We start from the raw sequence: 26,037 nt of genomic DNA on the forward strand, positions 1-26,037 counted from the left end.
TCTCAGGATACATGGTCCCATTCATTCTTTCCTTTACACGTATCCGTCATCCTGGTCCCTTTGCACAAAAACCAAAGCATGATGTTTCCACCTTTATTTTGGTTTCATCTGACCATATGACATTCTCCCAAACCTCTTCACTGCAGGATCCCTGAGTCCCTGGCGGCGTAGTGTGTTACTGATGGTAGCCTTTGTTACTTTGGTCCCAGCTCTCTGCAGTTTCATCCACCTGTGTGGTCCTGGGATTTTTGCTCACAGCTCTTGTGATCATTTTGACCCCACGGGGTGAGATCTTGCATGGAGCCCCAGATCGAGCGAGATTATCAGTGGTCTTGTATGTTTTCCATTTTCTAATAATTGCTCCCACAGTTGATTTCTTCACACCAAGCTGCTTACCTATTGCAGATTCAGTCTTCCCAGCCTGGTGCAAGTCTACAATTTTGTTTCTGGTGTCCTTTGACAGCTCTTTGGTCTTGACCATAGTGGAGTTTGGAGTCTGACTGTTTGAGGTTGCGGACAGGTGTCTTTTATAATGATAACGGGTTCAAACAGGTGCCATTAATACAGGTAACGAGTGGAGGACAGAGGAGCCTCTTAAAGAAGAAGTTACAGGTCTGTGAGAGCCAGAAATCTTGCTTTTTTGTAGGTGACCAAATACTTGTTTTCCACCATTATTTGCAAATAAATTCTTTAAAAATCAGACAATGTGATTTTCTGGAATGTGTTTCTCACGGTGTCACACATAGTTGAAGTGTACCACATAGTTGAAGTGAGTGAGGCGATGAGTTTGACGAGTTAACTCGCACTAAGTGAAGATCTGTGAATAGAGTGCCACCCAGCGGTAAACAAGAGTCAAGTGAAATTGAATTTTGACCTTCAACCGTTTGGAGTCCATTGAAGTCCACTATATGGAGAATAATCCTGGAATGTTTTCATCAAAAAACTAAATTTATTTTCGACTAAAGAAAAAAATACATAAACATCTTGGATGACAACAGGGGTGAGTAAATTATCTTGAATATGTATGTTAAAAGTGAACAATTCCTTTAACTTTTTAAATACACTATTCTCTTTTAAAAAGGACAACTTGAGTATCTGAACCCAACGTAGCGCTTGGATAATCTTTTTTACAAGAAATTAGTGAAGTCAAAATAATAATAATTTGTTATGTCTATAAATGTAGGCTAAGCCTAACTTTAAATTACATGTGACCAGTTAATGGTTCTCAGTTGCTTTCAAATAACACAATAATAACAATAACGTAGCCAAAACTAACCAAAACACACTTTCACAAACTAGAAGGCCTCCGTTACCCTTCTGATTTCTGATCAATCCGCGTGTTGAACTGATATGGTGAAACTGATGCTATTAATGTTTATTGCTAAGAGCTTAAACTCATGAATATGGGAATGCGTGGTACTTCAATGAGAAAAAGCTTGTTCGACATTATGCGGCGGTGTGCAGATCCACCTGTCATATGACTTCAAAATACTGTAAGAACAATGCAAAAGCAAACAGAGCAGACTGACTCTGTCTCTCGCGGTGCTGTGATGTTGACCGCTCTAAATGATGCCGCATTGATAGTGTGTTTGAGTCAGAAATACGCAGAAGCTGCGCAAAAGGCTATATTTAATATGATTTGGTTTACATGAACCTTCCCTGCAAAGTGAGTAAACTTAATTTATGAACACAAGTTACCAGTCAATTTGACAGCAACTCTGTTGCTTTTTGACGGCGTCTGGTGGGTGTTAATTTCAAACTCTGAATGCAAGATAACTCAAAACATTTTTAGAGGGTTCCACGGACAATTACGTCACGGACCACTAGGGGTCCACGTACCCCGGTTTACTACATGAGAAATTCCTTCACCGCAACAGCCCTAATCAAACTATATAGTACAATAAGTGTTTGACATGGAACTGTACCTGTTCAATAATCTGCAGTGCTTCATCAGCATCCTGTTTTCTTCCAGTTCTTACCAAAGCCTCTAGTCTTAATCTTTGTAGTTTATGTGTCCAATCATCAGACTTCCCCACACTCAATTCAAGCCCTGGATAAACAAAAAAGATTTAGAAAATAGCTCTTACTTGTTTAATACAGATGGACAAGTGTAACTAATTACTTATATTTCTACCTAATATTCACTGAATGGCAAAATCAAGTTTTCTGAAATACGTTGCTGTACTGGAGTACCTTGACTGGAAGATGTGATACAGTCAGAGTATCTATGCGTTTTTAGCTGAGCCAGAGACAGATTAAACAAACCGATGATGGAACACTGCCTTTGTTGCAGTCCTGCAGGCAAAGACATAATGAATGTTAATCAATGTTTAAAAACATTTGGGAACAAGTTTACATTCAGTGTTTATTTAAAAAACACCATCTAATACAGTGATCCTCAATGTGCGGACCTTGGCTTCATTCAATCTGCACCGCAAGACATAATGAATCATTTTAAATGTTATATTTTAGACTTTCTAAAGACTTTCATAGAGTTTCCATAAGCACCAGAGCCTAAAACAGCTTTCTCAGCTACTAGGCCCTTCCATCCATAATGTGGGTATCAGCATGTAAAATAAATGGCCTGATGTTATTTTTCATAAACATATTTACTTGGGCTCAAATTGATGAAATCAGGGCAGTTGCAAGGGGGGTCCGAGGCCCTGTGCGAACCCTATATGCGAGGTCGTCTGGAGGAGAGAATGGTTTTTGCATAGATTTTATGATAATTCCATAAAGTTAACGCGCAGTGAGTCTGTTACTATAGTAACGAATGCAACTTTCACACACATCTGATGAACGGATTAATCACACTCTTTCTTGTTAATGTTGTATTCGTCTAGTAGAGCGCAGTATCGGGAGTACCCCCCAGCCTGCGAGGGGCGAGGGGGTATGTGGCAAGCAGGGCGGGACGAGAGACATGAGGGACAGGCGCGAGGCCAGTCACGTGAGTGATAATTAGCGTCTCTCAGGAAGCATAAGAGAGGAGCGACAGGAGTGTATGAAGAGAGAGGACCGGGCCCGGACATGTTTGTTGTTTATTTGATTCAAGTTTTGTTAAATGTTCGCCGGTTCCCACCGCCTTCCTTCCCTTTTATGGAACTTTGTTACATGCACCAAATGACATCTACTGTGGCAGGAGCTAATCACATGACATATTACCAAAGTGAAGCTTGTATGCAAATATTAACCACCAAATTGTTATTTTGCAACTTTCAAGTACTACTTTAACAACAAAGAATGCTTAACTACTATTACATATCTAGCAAACAACAATGATTTTAACACCCCGGATTTAAAAACAGACATTGATTTAATGTAGATTTTTGGCTATAGGCTTAAAGGTCAGTATCGATCGTCAATCATATTTCAATGTTGAAGCAACGTTCACTTTCTAGTTGGAACATCTGAATGTTTTACTTCAGAAACATAACATTAATGTCGAAATGGGGTTATCAAAAGGACGCAACCGTCACTGCAGCCATCTGAGGTAAGCAATTTGTTTTGATTTTACATAGTTCTTTAAACTAAAGCATTGTATATTTGATGAGTACGTTGTTGCTAAAGTTGTAATGTGTTATAATTCTATGAATTCTGAAAAGTTTTTGCATCAAAATATTGTAATTTATCCTTGTGTTGCCACACTGCCCGTCAGGTTAGCCGTTGTTCTCAGTGGTCATTCGTTATCACCATATGTCACTGAAATGTGAACATCTTTTCATCTTCTTTTACATTTAAACCATAGACAGTATAAAATATGTACGTAGTGTCCGTGACGTGTCACTCACAGATAATCGAGTTAGCAGTGCATCACTCACAGATAATCGAAAATGGGCAAAGAGGCGGGACGTGGAAATCAAGTTGCCCCGCACCTAAATTGCTGCATTTTAAGGCTTAATATAAGTAAAACAGATGAGTTATGAAGCGAATTGATCGGTCTCTAAAACAATTATTAAATATCATCTGTCTACTACAGCTTCTGTGACTGAAACTTTGGACGAATATCAATAGCACCCAAGCGCAGCGAGTGCTTATGACAAGGCTTGACAGAAATGAGGGATTCCCTGGTCCTTGTTTAGGTATCTTAAACCTTGTTAAGCGTTTTAGAAAGTCATCACGTCTCCTCCCGATCGCAGATTCAAGTGTACAAGCCATTTTTTCCATCAGTTTCTCAGTCAATACACGCATTTCCCCCCTTTACAAACATCAACTTTTGCTACACAAAATAAAACCCCTGTGTAGTTTCATGGTTTAACCAATTTAACCAATAAAAAAAACTATGCAAAATATAGGTATTTTGAGTTTGCGATAGTGAATTCCCTATGGAGAAAATCACTTGCTGCACTGCATCCGCACTTCGCTCACTTCATGCAGAAAATTTTTATCAGCATTATGTCAAGCCCTTCAAGCGCAACATTCAATGTTCAAATAAAACTTTGACATGGCAAAAATGTGTTTTACGCATTCGGACCAATGTGACCCTGTGAAATTTTACCTTTTGTCGCAATTCAATTCAATTTTTATTTATATATCGCTTTTCACAATTTGCATTGTTCCAAAACAGCTTTACAGGGGAAAAACGAAAAACACAAAAAAAGGGTAAAACACAGAACATGAATAGTTTAACTTGTTATAGAAAAGACCTAGTAAATAATATGTCAGATTTAGATAATGTAATTAGATAATAATAATAATGTCAGCAGTCTCCCGGTGGTTTATTTTGCATATTTTGCATTAAGTGAATGCTTGGCTGAAAAGATGTGTCTTTAATCTAGATTTAAATTGGGCGAGTGTGTCTGGTCCTCGAATAATATCAGGAAGGCTATTCCAGAGTTTAGGTGCTACGTATGAGAAAGCTCGAACCCCTTTGGTGGATTTAGTTATTCTAGGTGTTATCAAAAGTCCTGAGTTTTGAGATCTTAGAGAGCGTGATGGGTTGTAGTGTGATAGAAGCTCTGTTAGGTAGGTAGGGGCTAAACCCTTTAAGGCTTTATAGGTGATTAAGAGAACTTTAAAGTCAATACGATACTTAATGGGTAGCCAGTGAAGGGTTGATAAAATTGGGGTTATGTGATCGTATTTTCTGGACCTGGTTAGAACTCTGGCAGCTGCATTCTGAACTAACTGTGGTTTGTTAATTTATGATGTAGGACAACCACTAAGTAGCGCATTACAGTAGTCAAGTCTTGAGGTCATAAATGCATGAATAAGCTCCTCCGTGTCAGCACCACATAGAATATTTCGTAACTTGGCAACATTTCTTAGGTGGAAAAAGGCTGTTTTTTTACATTTGAGATGTGATTTCGAAATGACAGGTTGCTGTCTAATATAACGCCTAGATATTTTACTGTATATGTTGGAGTAACAGTACATCCTTCAACTTGCAGTTTAAGATCAGAAATATTCGGTTTGCATGTCTTTGGTCCGATTTTATTAGAATTTTAAAGAAGAAAATTACAGGTCATCCAATGTTTTATATCTTCAATGCACTCTGCCAATTTGGATAGCTGGGAGGAATCATCTGGTCTTGATGAGATATATAGCTGAGTATCATCTGCATAGCAATGGAAGCTAATTCCATGTTTTTTTAATAATGTTTCCGAGGGGCAGCATGTATACGGAGAATAGCAAGGGTCCCAGAACCGATCCCTGAGGTAATCCATAATTTACTTGCGTTAGATTTGATGATTCCCCATTTAAATGGTCAAATGGATGTCTTTTACCTTGATGTTATAAGCAGGTCGTTTGTCATTTTAAAGAGCGCAGTTTCAGTGCTATGATGCGGTCTAAAGCCTGACTGAAATTTTTTGTGTATGTTGTTATTTTGTAAGAAAGAGCACAACTGAGTGCACACTACTTTTTCTAGAATTTTAGACAGGTATGGGGGATTTGAAATCTGTCTATAGTTTCCTAGTTCATTTGGATTCTATGTTTGGTTTCTTGATTAGAGGCTTAATTTTAAAGGGTCATGGGACATGGCCTAGATTAATGGTCGCATTTGCCATTTTGGTCGCAGTCTAGAGCCCTGGGGAAATATCCAATTATGACACAAATGTTTCTTTCTAATACACATTGGCAACACTTATTTGTACATTTATATTCAATACTTTTAATCTTTTCATTAATGTCTGATGAGGTTGAAGAATACATGGCAAGTGACCTTGGACTATTCCTTCATAAAGAACTTCTCCAGATCCTTCAAATGTTGGTGCTCTTTCCTCTTTGGTTCAACAGACTTATTTTCCATAGGGTTCAGGTCAGTGAACGGAGATGGCTATGGCAGGTTCTTGATTTTGGCACAGTGACCCATTTTTGTGTTGATTTTGATGGTTGCTTTGAACCAATGCCCTGATGAAAGATCTAACCACAACCCATTATAAGATTTATGGCAGCGCAAGTTTTTATTTTTTAATCTGTTGGTTTTTGATTGAACGATGGCATGTATCTGAACAAGCTGTCCAGAAAATCTGGTATAAAAGTAGATACACAAAAATAAATATCCGGCAGTATATGTAACTGGGCACATGGTGAAAGTGTTATCCCTGTGTGCACCAAACCCATCTTGTGTTCCTGCTGCCAAAAAAAGTTGCTGGCTGAAGTTGCAGTTCCTTTTATCCAAAGCGACTTACAAGTAGTTTTTTACAGTGGGACATTACTGCAGAGTAATGTCCCACCAATCAGGGGTAAGGTGTCTTGCTAAAGGGCACTTCAGTCATGACCTGCTGGCACTGAGATTCAAACCGGCAACCTTCTGATCACAGGCCCAACAATCTAACCACTAGGCTACAACTGCCCCAATGAATATGAATTTGTTTCTTGAGCGGTGTTACGTAGCCGTTTGGATCACACTTGGCAAACTGAGTGATAAAAAATTTAAATTTCTCTTTAATGGAGACGACACTTCGCATTGCATCCCCTTCAGCAATGCCATTCAAGGACACAAAAATTACATGGCACTTGAGCCATGACCCAGCCTGTAGAAAAAATCCTTAGCGTTGAGCCATGATAATAACCTCAAAACACAAAACATCTGTGAGCTCATATATATTTTAACTCACCCAATTTAAAACTTTTGATGGCATCCTCATACTTCCTCTCTTGTAGAGCTTTGACACCAAGGCCAAAGTTAGCAACCGAGTTGTTTGGATCCAATTCTGAGAGTTGTCTGAAGAGGCACACAGCTTCCTTACTGCAGTCACCTGCAAGGTCAAGTCTATTTATATAGCATCTTAACACAACACTGACCAAAGTGCATCACAAACAGGAGCAAAAGACACGCATGATAAATACAAATCAGACCAATTATTTCTATCTAATATCTTGAAAATAAGAAAATCAAGAAATCATAATAACCTGCTACGTCACAAACTAAATATATACATATTTACGTAGACAAAAATTTACATATGAGAATAAAACCAAGTAATGAGTAAGCATGAGAGAAAATATAATTGAACTGAAAGTATTTAGTTGATAATTTAAAAGCAGTTGATGTAGGGGAAGCTCTAATTGTTAAGAGGTATTGTGTTTCAGACAAAATTTCAGGACATTTAGTAACAACTGCTGTAAACATCGAAGTGATCTCTGAGGTAAATAAAAACTTAATAGTTTTGATATATAAATGGAGGAAGTAGGTGTAGAGCTTTAAATACATAGGTTTAGACCTTAAAATCAATTCTTTGTTTCACTGGGAGCCAATGAAGTGAGGCTCTGATGGGTGAGAGATGTTCCCTCTTTTTTGTCTCAGTCAGAAAGCGAGCTTTCGTATTTGCAATCATAAGAGTGATAACTGACTGATTACAGCATAAAAGGTGTTGCAGTAATCAAGCCTCTTTAAAACTTCCAATACCTCCTTAAACAGGGTAGCAGGGATGGTATCAAGAGAACAGGTGGTTATTTTCATTTTAGAAATCACAGCCAACAAATCAGAGTGAGATATAGTTTGAAAGGCAGACAAAGATGAATTAATATGTAAATCATAACAACCTTTAGGTGAGATGAGACAGAATCTGAGACACAATATATTCTTTATGAAGAACCTGCATAACTTCTCACATAGATCTTCACTTGTAACCAAACCAGTTGGTATTACACAGTCCATTGCCACGGTTATATGTAAGGACCTTCGGTTCTTGCCGAATGCTAAAAATTCCAAGATATGAAATCCCAAGTCGAAAACCTTTCAGTGAAACGGCAGTTCCAGCTCTGTACACACAGATCAGAGAAAAGGTAGAGTGCACTCAAATCTGCTGTGAGAGTTGCCTTCACATGTAACTCGTGGACATCCACTGCCACAGAGTCCTACGTGACAATGACAGTTCATTTTATTGATGACAAGTGGGAAATTAATGCGTACGTTCTCCAAACTAGGGCAGTTAACGAATGCCACACCGTTGTTCATATGGCAAATCTGTGATTGCTGATCTGCTCGGACAGACATTCAACAGCAGTAGTACGTCTAGGCCTTCACCTGCCTCCATAGCTGAACAAGAGATGAAACGATACCAAGAGGCTAAAGCTTTACCACTGACAGATGATACATTGGAATGGTGGAAATCTCAGGCACATGGGTACCCTCTCCTGTCTAAGCTGGCACAAAGGTATTTACATTTACATTTAGCAGACGCTTTTATCAAAAACGACTTACAAAGAGTTTGGGGAGCAATAAGCGATATGTCATACAAAGAGCAATAGTACAATAGGTGCTTATACAAAGTTACTAGTTTCAACAAAAGCTTGACCACTACCTGTTGAGAGGGTTAGTGTAATTTTTTTTTCATTTGTCTGTCAAGTTTTCGCCGAAGAGGTGTGTTTTAAGTAGTTTTTTGAAGGTTGTGAGAGATGTGGTTGGCCGCATTGGAAAGAATGTTCTACCAGGAAGGAATTGTGAAGGAGAATGAGCGGGAAAAGGATTTAGTGCCCTTATGAGAAGGCATTCCAAGCCGCCTCTCATTTGCTGAATGCAGGGTTCTTGATGGGCTGTAGGAGTGTAGTAGGGAGTGAAAGTATGCCGCTGCAGATCCAGTGATAGTCCTGTATGCAAACATCAGTGACTTGAATCTGATCCGGGCTTCAACCGGTAGCCAGTGGAGAGAGATGAAAAGGGGTGTCACATGAGCCCTTCCTGTTGGAAGATGAGGCGTACTGCTGCGTTCTGAACCAGCTGAAGTGGTTTGATCGCCTTTGCAGGAAGACCAGCAAGGAGAGCATTGCAGTAGTCCAACATTTGAGATTACCAGGGCCTGGACAAGGAGTTGTGCCGCATGCTCAGTGAGGTAGGGTCTAACCTTATATCGGCATGATTGCGTTGTCTTTGCAATGTGATCATTGAAGGACAGCTGTTCATCAAATATGACTCTGAGGTTCCTGGCTTATTCGGAGGGAGTGATAGTGGAATTGCCAAGCTGGATGGTGAGATCGTGTTGGACCGTGGGCTGTGCCGGAAACACGAGTAGTTCTGTCTTGGTCGGGTTCAGCTGCAGGTCCTTTCAACCATGCTGAGATGTCATCTAGGCAAGCTGATATGCGAGCTGCTACAGTGGTATCGTCTGGGTGAAACGAGATGTAGATCTGTGTGTCATAAGCATAACTGTGTGTTCACACCAAGCGCGACTTGCACAAATAAAACTCGCTATTCGCAAGTAGTTGGACGCTTGAACATTTGGATTTTACTCGCTTCATTCGGGCGTGAAATTTTCGTCAAGGGAGGGGCTTCTTCACGGTTGCTCCCGTCAAATTGCGAAATGGCGGACATGGATTTTTGTTGAGAGGGTAGCTGCGCAATATGTGCGATGGAAGGCTGAAAATAGACATAGACTCGTTCAGCGCCATGTCTGGGTCCATCAGATCCTTCGGAGGCGCAGTCCTTCATTGTTGTTTCAGATTTCTGCCTCCGCTCGCTATGTCAAATTCACGTCACTACTAGAGCAGACTCCTGATTGTTTCAGATTTTTCAATTCGCGTCATTCGCGCCGCCTCATTCGCGCGAATCACACCGCAAGTATGTTTATCGCATCTTTGCATTGACTTAACATGTCTTTTTAAAAGTTAAATATGAAGATCTGATTCTCACCTTAATCTACTGGGAATGCATGTTTTTGCATTAAAGATAAACCAGGTCTAAGCACTGAAACGTTTCTATAAAATAAACTAAGCTGTAATATGTGCCAGAAGTTGATTTACAGAAAACTCTTGTTAGAAAGCACTGCGTTGTGTGTCCAGAGGTATCCTGTGATTCCCAACCATACAATAGATTGTGTTAGCTTGACCAATTATAGCGTATTGGAAGGTGGGACTTCATAGAAACCAGAAAAAAACGGATCGTTTTGTGAGAAGAGTGACAGCGGTGAAGAATTAAGGTAAAATATGTGAAAACTAATGTTTTTTTTCCACAAACACACAAAAAAACTAAGATCTCTAAATACCCTGAAACAAAGTTAGGTCCATAAATATTTATTTTTATTTTAGCCAAATGAATAAGAGTTAAAGTGTTATAAATGGATAGTGGCTTAAAGTGCATACTCTCATTTTTGTTTAAAGTGTATTCACATCCAGATTATCTGAAGGGTTAAGGAATTATAGCTCTTCAATATGAAGCTCCCCTCTTTTTCAAGGTACCAAAAGTAATTGGACAGTTGAATCAAAAGCTGTTTTATAGACAAGTATGGGTGTTTCCTTTAACATGCTTCATTCATGAAGAAATTATTTAAGGTCTAGAGTTGTTTCTACGTGTAGTATTTGCATTTGGAAGCTGTTGCTGTGAACCCGCATCATGCGGTTCAGGGAGATCTCAATGCAAGTTTAACAGACCATAGTTAGATTTCAAAAACACAACAAATTAGGGCTGGGCGATAAATCGATTTTATCGATTAACTCGAATTTGACGTTTAGGGCGATTTTTTTTAATGAAAATCGGTTTTCTCTTTAACTTCTACGACCGACGCTCTCGAGTGTTCACACCAAACGCGAGTTGCGCGAATAAAACGCGCTATTCGCGAGTAGTTGGACGCTAGAACATTTTGATTTTACTCGCTTCATTCACGCGTGTAATTCGCGCCATTTGCGCGTTTAATTCGCGCCATTCGTGAGTGAAATACGCATCATGGGAGGGGCTTCTGGCAAGCGGCTCGCGTCTAATTGCGACATGGATTTTGTTGAGAGGGTAGCGACACACCCAGACACTGATCCACTGCAGTGGTGGAAGCGTCACGAACCAAACTTCCCAAGGCTCAGTAATCTGGCCAAAAAACACTTGTCTGTCCCTGCTACAAGTGCACCATCAGATAGGCTTTTCAGTGTGGGAGAGGGCATTGTTACATGTAACCGGGCATGCCTCAAGCCAGAGGTAGTAGACAGGCTTGTCTTCCTGGCTAAAAATGTGTAAATGAAGAATGTTGAAACTAAAGTAATGGATGTAGATGTTTCATTTTGTTTACAATTTCAGGGATTCAGGAAAACTGTTTAAAGTTTTGTTTGCACTTTATGAATACCACTGCTGTATGTATTTTTGTACATTCTAATTTAGTCATTTTTGCCACATTTATTTGACCAAAAAGGGACACAATTAAATTATTTTTTCATATTTTAAGTTATTTTGAAGGTGCATTGTGTCACTGTAAGTTTGAGGTTATTAGAAAACTGATAAGCTACATTTTCACTGTTTACAATGGCAGGGCCTGCCATCTCGTTTATAAGCATGTTTTAAGGCTTGTTTCCTGTTACACTTATGCCCCAATGGGAAATTTAGATTAAACTGCATAAAGGAAAATCAGAACAAAATAAAGAATACATTTGTTTTGAGCAAGTTCTTTGTCAGTTGTAGTTTGTTTTTAAATAGAAAAAATAAATCGATTAAAATCGAAAATCGGGTTTGTTGTGAAAAAATCGGAGATTTTTTTTTTAAGCCATATCGCCCAGCCCTACAACAAATCCATCAGAAAGATGCCAGGAACATTAAGAGTTGCCAAATCAATAATTTGGTACATTCTGAGGAAAGAAAACACACTTCATCGATTTATTGTGCAAAATATAAACATGAGCTTGGTGATTTTGGAGGTACTATATTGTGTGTATATGCGTTTCTTCACTTAAAAATAAATTTAATTTACATGTCAGCCGATCCTGTTGCCTCTGTAATCTCTGGATCTGTGTGTGTCACATAAAACACACATACAACACAAACTATTACTGACAAATGGCCACCCATACTACAGTCGTGAAATTTAAACATGTTTGCATGCATTTTCTCTCACATTGTCCTTAACACTTGAGGTAAACGGCAACTATTATTAGCACACTCTTGTCTGTAAAATACTGCTGTTCTCCATTAAAGCAGCATACAGTCTACAAATGTATTACTTTTGAACATGTCCTGTGTACTGCAATGTGCTCTACCTTGTCATTGTCAAACTTTTAAATCCGCAAATAATGTAGCCTATTCTGCTCCGTAAAAAGTGTAGTCTCACTTGCAAGTAGTGATTTGTGCAGCCCGGAGAACTGCAGGTGGGAGGAGTTAACTCCACAAACAAGTGGGAGGAGCTTATGCCTCAAATAGGCTGGATTTTCACGTGGTGATTGAGGATGTCAGGAGGTAGAGACGGAATGAAAACACTTAAAAAGTACATTTCATTGTAGTTTTAAGTTTAGTTTTATAACAGTTAATCAAACTCATCAAATGGATATACAATAAAACAAAACAAAGTTTTTTATGAGCAAAGCATGTTTTAGACCACCAGAAGTTCAATACCATTTGAAGTTACGGCCAGCATTGCATTATAAAAGTTTCAACAAATAAACACTCAGCAACGAAAAATGTCTTTACATTGATCAAAAGTAATAATTATAGCCATTTCAATCTCAGAAACCACAATTTATCTAAACCACTGCAAGCCATGAAGTTTCTATTTATGTTAATAATAAATAAATGCATCACTGCTGTTCTTACATTTTGTGCTACCATCAGATTGTGTTGCCCTTTCAAGCGAGTTAGGTTTAGGGTTTGGATTGGGGTTAGTATACAATTCAATATTCAAAATAACAAAATATTCCCCCACCAACTGATGTATGTGAATATTGCGGTTTGTCCAACAGGGGGCAGTGACGCATTGTGTATGGGGCTGTGAAGACCCTAACCCTTACACACAGCATTTTATTATGTTTGACAAACCTAATATCTTGAGTAGTTTCGGCTGTGGTGACACACGCCTGCACGTGTAGTGTGCTGTGTATCAGATGTTTTTTACAGTGACAACTGAATCTCGTGGAGGAATTGACAGTCGCATAATTTACATCATGCTTTAGGTTCCATTCTCAGGCACAATTTGCGCTCATACTGCCTCCTTTCCAAAACAAACCACGCTCCATTCCACCTATTTCAACCAGGCCAGGGCACAGTACGTGAACCGCTCCCGAGCATGGTTGCGAGCACTCACACTTGTCAATCGAACCAGGCTTTAGGGGTCAAACGCGGCCAGGCACGATTCGATTGTTTGTCCAGCCCACTTGCGGCTTAAATCCAAACCACTTGCAGCTGACCAGCCCATCTGTGGCTGGCTCCGACCTCCGTTTTTACCAAACTCATCACATGTGCCGTCAGTATTATTTTTATTTACGCTTCGTGGGGTTGCTGTTTTACTCTGTACTCTCTCATTGCATATCTCAGTAAAGCTTTCCAGGAAACCATGAAAAACTATGGGTAGGTAAAACCTATGGGTGGGTAAAAACTATGAATCTGTCGACCTCTATTCCTAAGGCACTGTGACATTGGTGTTTTTTGGTGATGTAATAGAAGACAGAAGCATCTGGATTAATTCTTTACTTGTCTGGACGTTGTAAAGTGGTGGCCTTTTTTTTTGCTGAGCTCAGCAGTGTGTTTCATAAAATTTCTTAAATAATTTATTTTGGGGCAAAAACAATTGTAATATTATTATTACATCTCAAGACAACAAAATATAATAAAGCCTTTAAAATCAGTTTTTGGACTGGATGACCACACAATGTATGGTATAATGTATAAAAAAACTGACCTGTTTTTATGTAGTGCTCACTGAGGACCTCTAGAGGGTAGAAGAAGGTTGGATAGAGAGAAAATGTGCCATTACATATCTCTTTTAGCTTGATCGCCTCATTAGGAAGCTATATGAGATATAAAAAAGAAACATTTGTTTTGTAAAATTAATAACTGTTTTGTATCATTATAATAGTTTAAAAAAGTAAAAAATGATGCCTTTTTGCCAACCTTAGAAAGACAATTTATGTAATTCGCTGTGAGGCTCCTGTGGGCTTCGCTGGGTACATCTACAGTCAGCTCCAAAGCTCTTTCAAATGCTAACATCAACTGTTGTAGTAGATAACACACAATGTAAACTAGAAATCTATGTAAATGTTTTTTTTTTAATTTAAAAATATTTTTTTTTTTAATTAAAACATTTTAAAAAGGTACATTTTAACAAAGAGTGAAGGAACAGCACCCGACAAGTGCTTAACAAAGTATATTGGAAAAAAAATTGTATGCAACTTTTAAATTCATGATAATGACACAAATGTGTATGTAATAAGCAAGGGACAGTACAATCAAAAAAATAATTTTGTAAGGTTATGTTCCTTCCTTCCTCCAAAAGAATGACATCAATGAAGATTTCCAGTGTGGATTTAGAGAACATTACAGAGTTTACACAGTACATAGACTGCTTTGATCAGAGTCACAAATTATCTGCTTTTGGTGTCTGACCGAGGTTTTCTCTCCTTATTGGTGCTGCTAGATCTTAGTGCTGCTTTCGACACCATTGACCACAGCACGCTCCTACATAGACTCAAAAATTATGTCAGCATTAAAGAAATAGCTTTGAAATGGCTTAGATCTTATTTATCCAACCGTTTTCAATATGTAGCAATAAACAATGAGGTGTCAGGCAAATTAAAAGTCCAGTACGGTCTACCACAAGTCTTAGGGCCTATGCTCTTTGCATTATACATGCTACCTCTAGGAGATATAAAAAGGAGTTAGCTTTCACTGTTATGCTGATAATACGCAACATTATATTTCCTCGAAGCCTTTTGAAACACAGCAATTCCATCGAATACTGGAATGCATAGTCAATATAAAAAAGGTGGTGTCGCCAACACCTGTAAAATTGCGTTTTTCCATCTAAACTACGTCATATGCTGTCACCATCAGATGCAGAGAAGTTAAATCATGCCTTTATCACATCAAGACTAGATTACTAGATTACTGATTAGGTGGTTTCCCTGCAGGCCTATTACAAAAACTCCAACCTGTCCAAAATGTGGCAGCTCGAGTTCTTACATGTACAAAAAAGTATGAGCATATTAGCCCGGTTCTGTCAACCTTGCACTGGTTACCTATAAACAATCGCATTAACTTTAATATCTTGCTTATTGCCTATAAAGCCCTGCATGGTTTAGCTCCTCACTACTGTGGTGAACTTCTCTTGTTCTCGTTCTCTTGTATCTAGTCCTTCATGTGCACTACGCTCTCAGGCATCCGGTCAGTTGGGAATACCTAGAATTTAAAAATCAAGTGCAGGCGTCCTTTTCCTATCTGGCAAAACTTTAGAACAGTCTTCCCCGCACTGTCCGGGAGGCAGACACACACTGTCAGTTTAAATCTAGACTAAAGACGCATCTTTTTAATCTTGCAAACACTATCATATATTCTGAAGGTTAAGGTTGCACTAGTTAGATCAACCGGAACCAGGAACACTTCCAATAACAACGGATGCATTTGTTGCATCAAAGAGTGCAAAACAGTACTCTACTCTCAGCCAGTCTTGTCTCATTGGTTACCAAAGCGGGCAGGACACAGTCCAAGGTTACCTGAGCGGGCAGGACACAGTCCATGCCCAGACCTGACAAATGCTGTGATGATAGAGCTGGACAAATGATGTGGCGACTCTACAAAATTTTTAATGATAATCTTAAATCTAATAATTATTTTATTTTGCCTTGTTGTGCAAGCACTGTCGAGCTTGTGCAGAGGCTGCAGCTTTTGCCAGAGGGGAACTGGAATCCCCTGGTTAGGCCTGGTTTCCTATGAGGTTTTTTTCTCCTCCAATGGAGTTATGGGGGTACCCACGACCGTTTGCATACCGTTTTGCACTGTTTGCCTTGCCGTGGGGTTGCTAGTTTTATTTAATTGACACTGCATATAGGAATTTAAAGCCTGTCTGATATTTGAGCGTGTTTTGACTTATATGTTTTGCTTATAGTCAATGTTTTCTTGAACAGCTGCTTTGTAACAATGAAAATTGTCAAACGCGCTTTATAAATAAAGCTGACTTGACTTAAAACACAAAAAAGTAAAACATACAATATGGTGTTTTATATAATAAGTTCAATGATTCTAGTAAATAATATCTAATAAATGCAGTTCCAGGTCGTTTATTTAGCATATTTTGCATTTAAGTAAATGCTTTGCTGAAAAGACGTGTCTTTAATCTAGATTTAAATTGGGCGAGTGTGTCTGATCCTCGAATAGTATCAGGAAGGCTATTCCAGAGTTTAGGTGCTACATATGAGAAAGCTCGAACCCCTTTGGTGGATTTAGTTATTCTAGGTGTTATCAAAAGTCCTGCGTTTTGAGATCTTAGAGAGCGTGATGGGTTGTAGTGTGATAGAAGCTCTGTTAGGTAGGTAGGGGCTAAATCCTTTAAGGCTTGATAAGTGATTAAAATAACTTTAAAGTCATTATGATACTTAACCGGTAGCCAGTGAAGTATTTTCTGGACCTGGTTAGAACTGTAGTTTGTTAATTGATGATGCAGGACCGCCACTAAGGAGTGCATTACAGTAGTCAAGTCTTGAGGTCACAAATGCATGAATAAGCTTCTCTGCGTCAGCCAAACACAGAATATTTTGTACTTTGGCAACATTTCTAAGGTGGAAAAATGCTGTTTTTGTGACATTTGAGATGTGATTTCGAAATGACAGGTTTCTGTCTAATATAACACCTTGATATTTTACTTTATTTGTTGGAGTAACAGTAAATCCTTTAATTTGCAGGTTATAATCCAAAATATTTGGTTTACGTGTCTTAAATCCTCCTGTTTTATAGGTAAAAAACACTGGAGCGCTTCATTTGGGGCGATGGTTGGTAGTGGTACTAATTCATAGGACAGACTTGGAGGTTGAGTTATTACTTTTTTGTCTCGTATGTTTCGATTACCTCTGTAAATAATTTCAAGAATTCATTGCTACCAAGGTCCGGCGGAATAACCAGGTCGGGTGATGTCTGTTTATTTGTTAATTAAGCAACTGTGCTAATCGTTTCTATCAGGTTATGGACGTGCTCAGCCTTTGCAGCTTTTAGTGCCCTTTTTATAACCATTTGCACTCTCTTTCCACGCAATTTTAAAAACCTTTTAAAGATCGTCGCTTTGAGGTATAATATCAATATTGGTTAGATCAGCTCCGTGAGAATCAATTCTAGTGTATGATTAAATGATGAGTGGGTCCTTTGATGTGTTGTATTACTCCTAGAGAGTGTAGTAGTTCTGTAAACGCAACTCTTAGTGCATACTTAGCGCTGTCTACATGAATATTAAAATCTCCAACAACTAGTACTTTATCAACGTTAACCAATAGGCCCGATAAGAAGTCTGCGTATGCGTATTAGCGCATAGTCGCAATATGGCGGCTTCCTGTACTGTGAGCTCTCACTGCTAAATGTTTCCACTTGCAAAATGTGGATTTGCTGCACCAAGACCAGCGGAGACACATTATTTACATTCGGCAGACTTTAAACAACGGTAGACGCCAGACTTTAAACAACGGTATTAAAAAACACTTTTGGCTTATAACTGTACACGCCAAGGCATGTCCTGTTTCTTTACACAACATCGCCATCCGTGTTTTCCTGGATCCGTGTATATGTAGACTGTTTTGATAACACTTATGTGTACATTAAACTTTTCAAATATGCAATGGCAAAACTTTTCAGTTTTTCATTGTGTAAACGTGTGCTAAGGTTACTGTATCATTTACCACTTTTAAATCTGCAATCTAGTTTTGAGTATATGTTAATATTGAAAAAACACTCCACATTGCAATACAATTTAGGGATAGAAAATTGTGACTGCCAGCAATATTAATCGGCCGATTCTTAATTAATTTAACACCATTGGCATATTGGCAATAGCATGAAAAAGACCCATAGCAATTGTTTATTAATTAACTGCATGAAGGAAATGAGTTGCGTGTCTAAATAATCCAACGTTTTCTCTTGAGCATAATATTTAAATGGCAAAATTACAGACTTTTTTTCATTTTATTAAAGAAATGTTCAAAGTTAAATATGAGTAAATGATCTTAATATAAATATTGGATAGCAAAAATCACCTTTGAAGATGTAATGTTGTCTTATTGTATTTTTATCTTAACTTTTTCCTCTCATCCAATTCATGTTCAGTAAAATAAATTTCATGCAGAAAAACTAGTTAGCATTGTATAGTACTGTATGCAATTGACCAGCATTAGAATCGGACGAGTCTTGTTAAAATCGGTATACAGATCTGGAACAAATCGAAGGTGAGTAAATGATGATAGAATTAAAATTTTGGGGTGAAGTATCCCTTTAAGGGCATGAGAGAATTCACAAAGTATTGATTAAATGTGACTGACGTGCTGCTGAGTCTCAGTGTCCTGATGCTCCACAGTAGCCTGCAGCAGTCTGGTCATCTCCATCCACAGCTCCAGCAGCTCTAAATTCTGGACTCCATCCTCTCCCTCCTTCACCTGTATCAATTTCTGCCACACTCTGGCCACCTGCATTTGTTTAACAGATAATAACTGCATATAAAAAGTGTTTCTGAGAATATGTTGCATATTTGAATTACTCTTTCCTAAAAATGTACATATTTAATTGTAACATCACACAATCTGTTTTCTAATACAATTTGTATACATTTTACACCTTCAAATGATTATTCTCCGACTGATAGATGTCCACAAGTTTCTTGATTGCTTCACAACACTTTGCTTTGTCAGTCCTGCAAATGAAGAGAAAGACAAAGATCAAGAAGAACCGTAATCAGCATGATCTATCAGAGAGCAAATCACTCCTTATGTCCATGTTACTTACGGTTCATATAACATTATAAGTTTCTGATAAACCTTTGGCAAATTGGCCTTGAAATCTGCCTGGTCGCTTTTTTCATACAGATTTGCTAAACCCTAAGGGGAAAAGTATTAAAATGCTTGTTTAATTTGTTTAAATAAGCAATGTCCAAACACACTTATCTACGCAAATAATAAATCATAGTCTAGAGTCTATATCATCAAAATAATCACTATAATTGTGAACTCATGAAATTTCCCCAAATTGACATACCTGCCATGCCAAATGTTGTTCTGGCTCCAGTTCGGTTGCTTTCCCGTAAGCTGCCTGGGCCTGATCAAGCTGCTGCAGCTCTGTGGCCGCAACGCCAATGAACACCCAAGCATTGTAGTTATTGATTTCTTGCTTGAGAACAACCTGGTGTAAAAAACATGTACTTGCCTAATCATGCAAAATTGTTCTGATAACCAACAACTAACTCACAGAAATGTGTAAGACGCAGAACTCTACATAATATGCAGATATTATTCTATTATAAGAGGTGAATATAACCACCTACCTTACAATGTTTCAAAGCTTGTTTAAAATCTTTATTTTTAATAGCTTCTCTAGCACTTTTCAGTTCAGCTTTAACTTCTTTGCTAGACATGTTACTTGCCGAAGTTGTTTTTCTGTAGCGACCTGCGAGTGACAAATAGCGCATGCGCGGGTCCTGCAACGACGTCATTAGACAGGGACGAACCCGTTGCGTTACAGCGGCGCGACAATCAGATATCCGCACGTTCCCTACTGGTTAGGAAAGTTTTCTTTAGGTAAAAGGATTTACCTAAATGCAAAAAATCTGTCTAAAATTATGTGTTATAGATTGTTTGTTGCTCGGAGCAGAAAATTATCTAATAAACTATACCTATATACACAATGAAGTAATGAATGAATGAGGCATTTATATAGCGCTATATTATGTATTGCTGTACACACAAAGCACTTTACAATCATATGAAGCCATGATTCATATGGTGGAACCACCACCAGTGTACAGCATCCACAATACAACGGCGCCATGTGCGGTCATCACCACACACCAGCTCAGGTGGAGAGAAGAGAGATCTAAGCCACTTCAGAGCCTGGGGATTATTATGAGGACATGATTGACAAGGGTCAGTGGAGGGAATCTGCATACCGCAGCAACACAATAAAACTTTAAAATAATTCAAAATTGATAAAATTAGTATTTGATATACCATGATTATGAATTAAATAAAGAACGATAAATATAGGCTATAATTAAATAAAGAGGAATTCAAGTCCACCATCTTCACTTCAGCATCATCTGAAAACAAACAAAAAAGGACAACAGTAAGATGAACTGTAGAGTTAATAACTGTTATGTGAAATAGCTATTCATTGCAGTGTCGCCATAGGTTGAACAATTTACATGCATTAAGGTTAATTTATCTAAAACGTTGTTTTACGTTGTTTTAGATTAAACTAAAAGTTTTCACGACAACCTTAAAACCGTCTTTAACATCACACCACTAGATGTCGCTGGGAAGTTATAAATCTTTTCTAAACCTATTATGGCCCATCTTAAAAAATCATTAACTTTCTCACTTTTTATTAGTTTGCATCATTGATCCAGAACTGATCAATCAAAACATTGTTTATCATTTTAATTGTCTATGGAGTATATTTTAAAAATGTGTAAAAAAGAGGTTGTCTACATCAGTTGCCCCATCTCCTTAAAATGTTTTTGTGTTGCCCCTAAAAATAGAATGACAAATGATAAAATAGCAATACTTTAAATATATTAACACAGAAAAACAAAACTTTTTAATGACCCTCAAATGACTAATAGCAGTTAGGACAAAACTTGCCTAGGTCTTGGAAGGACTGTTTGTTCTTCTTCCCTTTCAAACTGCAGCACCAGGATTTAATCCTTCAAGGGATTGAAGCTAGTTCATCTGTAAAAATGTCATGAATAAATAAAAAAATAAATGAAAGTAAACTGTGTCCTACCAAGGTCATAACAATTTATTAATTTGTATATTGATCGTGTGGGTTGAAATCTGCTTATCGAGTTTTAACTGACATTTAATGCCATGTATGTAGGCTAACTAAAAAAATGACAGATATTTACTAAAAAAATTAAAAAAGTACTTTAAAGCTTATTCATCACATGATAAACAAAAATCAAGAAGAATTACTAATTTGAGCATTTGACTTACACTGTAAAAATTAAAGGTTCTTTAAGGAACCATTGGGGTTCTTCACAATGTCACACCAACTGAACCTTTATCGGAAACTCAAGGTACGTTTCTTGAAGTGCGGTTCTCTGAGGGACCCTCAAGGCTACTTGGTATTTTAATAAGCCGAAATACTAAAACCAAATACAAAGCAAACAGTTTATTGATTAATAACAATTTAGATTTAAATATTGTACATTGCATTTGAAAATTCATGAAATCACATGTATAAATAATACTGTGTTGGTGATATTGTTGTTGATATTGTTGATATTCATCTTAAAAAAATAATTTGACTTAACATTAAATATAAATACAGAAATATTTAAAAATGTACAATTGTAAAACATGGCTGAAGCTTACGCCGCGACCCCCGTCCCCCACTGATCACCTTTCTTTGTTCCTCACCCCCAAGAACTCACCGCTCATCAATCGTGTGAAGCCATCAGTGAAGATCATCAAGGTGTGGCCTGCGGGGGCAGACTTTTCACTCCAGGAAAGGTTTCTACCAGACTGGAGTCTGTTTGCTTCTCAGGCCACTAGTGGCTCTCACACGGACATAGACAGTTACACCTCCTCTGTATTGGACTACATCAATTCCAACATTGATAGTGTCACAACTCAGAAGCAGATCACCTCATACCCCAATCAGAAGCTATGGATGAACAAGGAAGTGCGCCTCCTGTTGAAAGCACGCAACACTGCCTTCCGATCGGATGATGCACAGGCCTATAGTACTTCTAGGGCAAATCTGAAGAGGGCATCAAAAAGGCCAAGCACTGCTACAAGCTGAAGCTAGAGGAGCATTTTTCCAATTCTGACCCTCGACACATGTGGCAGGGCATCCAGGCCATCAGTGATTACAAACCCAACCACTCCACCCCCATAGCCACAGATGCCGTTTCACGGAACATGCTTAATGACTTTTATGCTCGCTTTAAGAGAGACGATAAGGAAACTGTCACGGGTGTGTGGACAGAACCCAAGCGCAGGCAGCAGAGTTAAATAACAAAACTTTATTTAAACAAAGACCCTCGATGGGGAAAACATTAACTAAAACAAGACAAGAATGTAAACTAAAACTTCCCACAAGGGGGACAAAACAACAGGGTAATAAGAATAATAAATAAACTAGAAGTCCACAAACTTAGAACAGGAACAAGATAATCCACGAACAGGTACAATCCAACAAGGTGACTTCAACAGGGATGACGATAACATATAATGACAATGAACCGACAAGGGACAGAGGGAAAACTGGGGCTTGATAAAGGGAAACACTAACAAGGACTGATGACACAGGGAGAGTGGCCACAGGTGACAAGGATGAAACACTAAGGGAAAGCTAACAGGAGGATTGCACGAGGCAGGTGAGGGGACTGAAACACTAAGGGAAAGATGGATCAGGGCTGGAGACAAGACTAACACTAATGGACCGCTAACCGGGGAAACAAGGGGGCGGGACTAAAGGACGCGACACTGGAGAGAGAGCATGGCTTCTTAAACCAAAACAATGCTCCTTCTCCACACAAAACACATGGGACTGACATGATCCTGCCACAAGACTCGAAAACCAAGACAAGGAGAGGCAGGATCATGACAGAAACAGCTACCAAGATCACACCCTCTGCTGACCACCCAATCATCACACTTAACTCCAATGATGTTCACACTGCACTAAGCCAGATCAACGCATGTAAGGCTGCTGGCCCAGAAGGCATCCCTGGTCGCGTACTCAGGGCATGTGCGGAGCAGCTCACTGGGGTCTTCACGGATGCACAGATGATGGAGTGTCCATGGCACTGCACTCCGCACTCACACATCTGGACAATAAGGAGACTTATGCACGCATGCTGTTTGTAGACTTCAGCTCTGCTTTCTAACCCTAATCATCAAACTTGGAAACCTAGGCATTAACAACCCTACCTGCAACTGGATTATGGACTTCCTGACGAACAGGCCTCAGATTGTTAGGTTAGGCCACATCTGCTCCACCACCACCACCCTCAACACTGGTGTACCACAGGGCTGCGTACTGAGCCCCTTTCTCTACTCCCTTTTCACACTCGACTGCAGGCCTGTGAACGGATCTAACTCCTTCATCAAGTTTGCAGACGATACAATGGTGATTGGTCTCATCAGCAACAACGATGAGACTGCATACAAGGAGGATCAGACAACAACCTGCTCTTTAACACCTCCAAGACAAAGGAGATCATTGTGGACTTCAGGAAGGCGAAAGGATGCACACAGAACCCCATCCACATTAATGGGATGGCTGTTGAACGTGTTTCAAGGTTTAAGTTCCTGGGGAGTCATATTTCGGAGGACCTGTCCTGGACCACCAACACCTCACGCCTGGTCAAGAAGGCTCACCAGCGTCTCTTCTTTCTGAGGACACTGAAGAAGAACCAACTGTCTTCAACTATCCTGGTGAACTTCTATCGCTGCACGAGAAAACGTAGAAAACGTACACTTGTCGTTGAGCGTCACTCCCGTCTCCTGCATTCGCGACAGTACTCTCCACAGTCTCTCATCATGCTCCGTCTGTGTGGTTCCCTAAATGATCACATCATCCATCTGACACAGAACACCCACCAGGCCCTCCAAGATGCGAGACTTGCGCTTTTGGAAATGTTCTGGTGCTGACGAGATCCCTGAACACAGGCGATTGTAACAATACCACCCGAACGGAGTTATGAAAGTGGTTAGCAGAGATGACCTTGCCCGTGCGTTTTGGCACCACCACCATAGGCGCACACCATTCAGTGGGCCCCATCCACCTTTGCGATAACTCCCTGCTGTTCCATACGGTCCAGCTCCTCTCTAACCTTTGGCAGGAGTGAGATGCGCCTGGGAGTTGAGAGGGAGAAAGGCTGAGCGCCTGGTTCCAGTACTATTTTGTACTCGCCCTCCATTCTACCTAGTCCACAGAAAAGCTTTGGGAACTCCCTTTTAACTGTCTCTTTGGAGCCCAGGCTGATGTTATTTATTCTGGCGACCAACTGCAGTGCCACTGCAGCAAGCCCGCCTAACAGTGGTGTGCACTGTTTAGTACCTCTTAAGTACTTTTACTGTTCTTTCTGAGAGTGGCTCTGAACTTGCCCTTCACATTCAAACGAGTCCCTCCTGGCCCCAGCAGAACCCTCGTTGACTTCTCCAGCCTGCGGAACTGGCCCTGGTTATACAGCATTTCAGATATAGCGGTGACGTCAGCGCCAGTGTAAATTTTAAAGCGTGCATTGAGATTCTCCACATGTATGTCTGTCATCCATGGGCTGTCATTTGCGTCCGCTGACAGTGAACCCAGAAATGAAACTTCCTCACCGGTGTCCTCAACCACTGTAGCTACATGCATTTCACACATTCTTTTGGTTTTGCACACTCTGGCATAATGTCCCTTTTTTCAGCAGTTATTGCACATTACCTCTCTAGCTGGACATTGTTGTAGGCTATGCCATCTTGAATCACCACATCTGCTGCATTGTGCCTGTCTTTCATTCAGTTTTGTATCTGCTTGAGTTGTCGCGCGTGCATGCTGTCGAGCTGAGCGTTAGAGATATCTGCTTTGAAGTTAGTTTTTAGCATTTCTTGTTGCTTCTTCACCTGCTCGCTTTGTTGAGCTGTCTGTTAATTGCTTTCTCTAGAGTCAGTTCGAGATCAAGTTGTAGCAGTTCTGACAAGCGTTTATCTCTCAGACCCACAACAAGTCTATCTCTCACCATTTCGTCATGCAGAGTCCCGTATCCGCTAGGCAGTTCAGCGCTGTGTGAAAGCTGTCAGCCGACTCGCCCATTTCTTGCTGCCTCTGGTTAAACTTTGCCTGCTCGAAGATCACATTTCTGCGTGTTACAAAGTGAGCATCCAGCTTTGTCTTAACTGTGTCGTACTCACTCGCTTCCTCTGGGCTGAGGTGCAGGGAAACCAGTATATCCTCCGCCTCCTCCCCCATTGTGTAAATCAGTGCATTCACTTGACTTTCGTCCGCTTGTGTCTCCAATCCCGATGCAATGCGGAATCTGTCGAAGCGTTTAATCCATTTAGTCCAGTCTTTGGCTTTGAATGTGAACTTCTCTGGTGGGGAAACTGATTCATTTTGCCGCCTGTGAGCTCGCTTTCGGTAAACTTTCGGTAATCGGCGGAGAGAAAACAAATAAACAACTAGCCTGCATCCTGTGTTATCCCTTATTTGTAGACGTCCGTTAAGACAAAGTTTTCACTTCTGACACCATGTTATGTGTTTTATAGGTACACCATAACCTTTATAGGAGGCTCAACACAAGGACCACAGCTGCACACTCGTTGAACCACGACTTTATTATTACTCCCCCCTTCAACAACCACATACACAAGGTTCCTACCCCAGTAGTTAACCTGATACTAGTAAATCAAGAATCTGGAGTTAAATCATAAACATACTAGTGCCTATTTTAAAATTGTCCTCGCCGTGAATCTAATGTCAACGTGTGAGTTCCCCGTGGCTGTTAGCGCTGGCAAGAACAGCTTGATTCCATCTAAAATTGGCCTCTGCCTCTTTTATAACTGAAGTGGTAATAGGAAGGATTAATAGTCTAGTTTTGGCTACATTTCATAATGGGCAATCATGTGTCTGATGAATCTATTTGATTCGAGACTGATCATTTTGACTGAGGTCAGAGTTTCATATACACAGCCGGTATGTATTTATTAGTCAAACCACTCAAAGGGTTCATATGACACAAC

The 26,037-nt window shown here is 39.5% G+C and overlaps 1 protein-coding gene across 3 annotated transcripts in view; it reads right to left on the minus strand.

The window, feature by feature from the left end:
• The window catches only part of skic3 (SKI3 subunit of superkiller complex), a 73,633-nt gene extending 53,829 nt beyond the window's left edge, over positions 1 to 19,804 (minus strand). For 2 of the 3 annotated variants that reach the window (XR_013786297.1, XM_079450665.1), the window contains exons 1-10: positions 19,632 to 19,804; positions 19,346 to 19,489; positions 19,097 to 19,188; positions 18,929 to 19,004; positions 18,637 to 18,780; positions 14,237 to 14,335; positions 14,025 to 14,133; positions 7,059 to 7,199; positions 2,194 to 2,295; positions 1,926 to 2,050 (exon numbers count right to left, since the gene is read on the minus strand). Coding sequence is in view for 2 of the 3 variants with exons in the window: in XM_079450665.1 (XP_079306791.1) it covers positions 1,926 to 2,050; positions 2,194 to 2,295; positions 7,059 to 7,199; positions 14,025 to 14,133; positions 14,237 to 14,335; positions 18,637 to 18,780; positions 18,929 to 19,004; positions 19,097 to 19,188; positions 19,346 to 19,489; positions 19,632 to 19,799 (1,200 nt within the window). In the remaining variant the exon portion in view is untranslated. The remainder of the gene's footprint in view (positions 1 to 1,925; positions 2,051 to 2,193; positions 2,296 to 7,058; positions 7,200 to 14,024; positions 14,134 to 14,236; positions 14,336 to 18,636; positions 18,781 to 18,928; positions 19,005 to 19,096; positions 19,189 to 19,345; positions 19,490 to 19,631) is intronic. The other variant, XM_079450666.1, reaches the window with a different exon arrangement.
• Between the last annotated feature and the right edge of the window lie 6,233 nt (positions 19,805 to 26,037).

The sequence above is a fragment of the Barbatula barbatula genome (assembly GCF_947034865.1).
Source record: "Barbatula barbatula genome assembly, chromosome: 2".
Taxonomy (NCBI): Eukaryota; Metazoa; Chordata; class Actinopteri; order Cypriniformes; family Nemacheilidae; genus Barbatula; species Barbatula barbatula.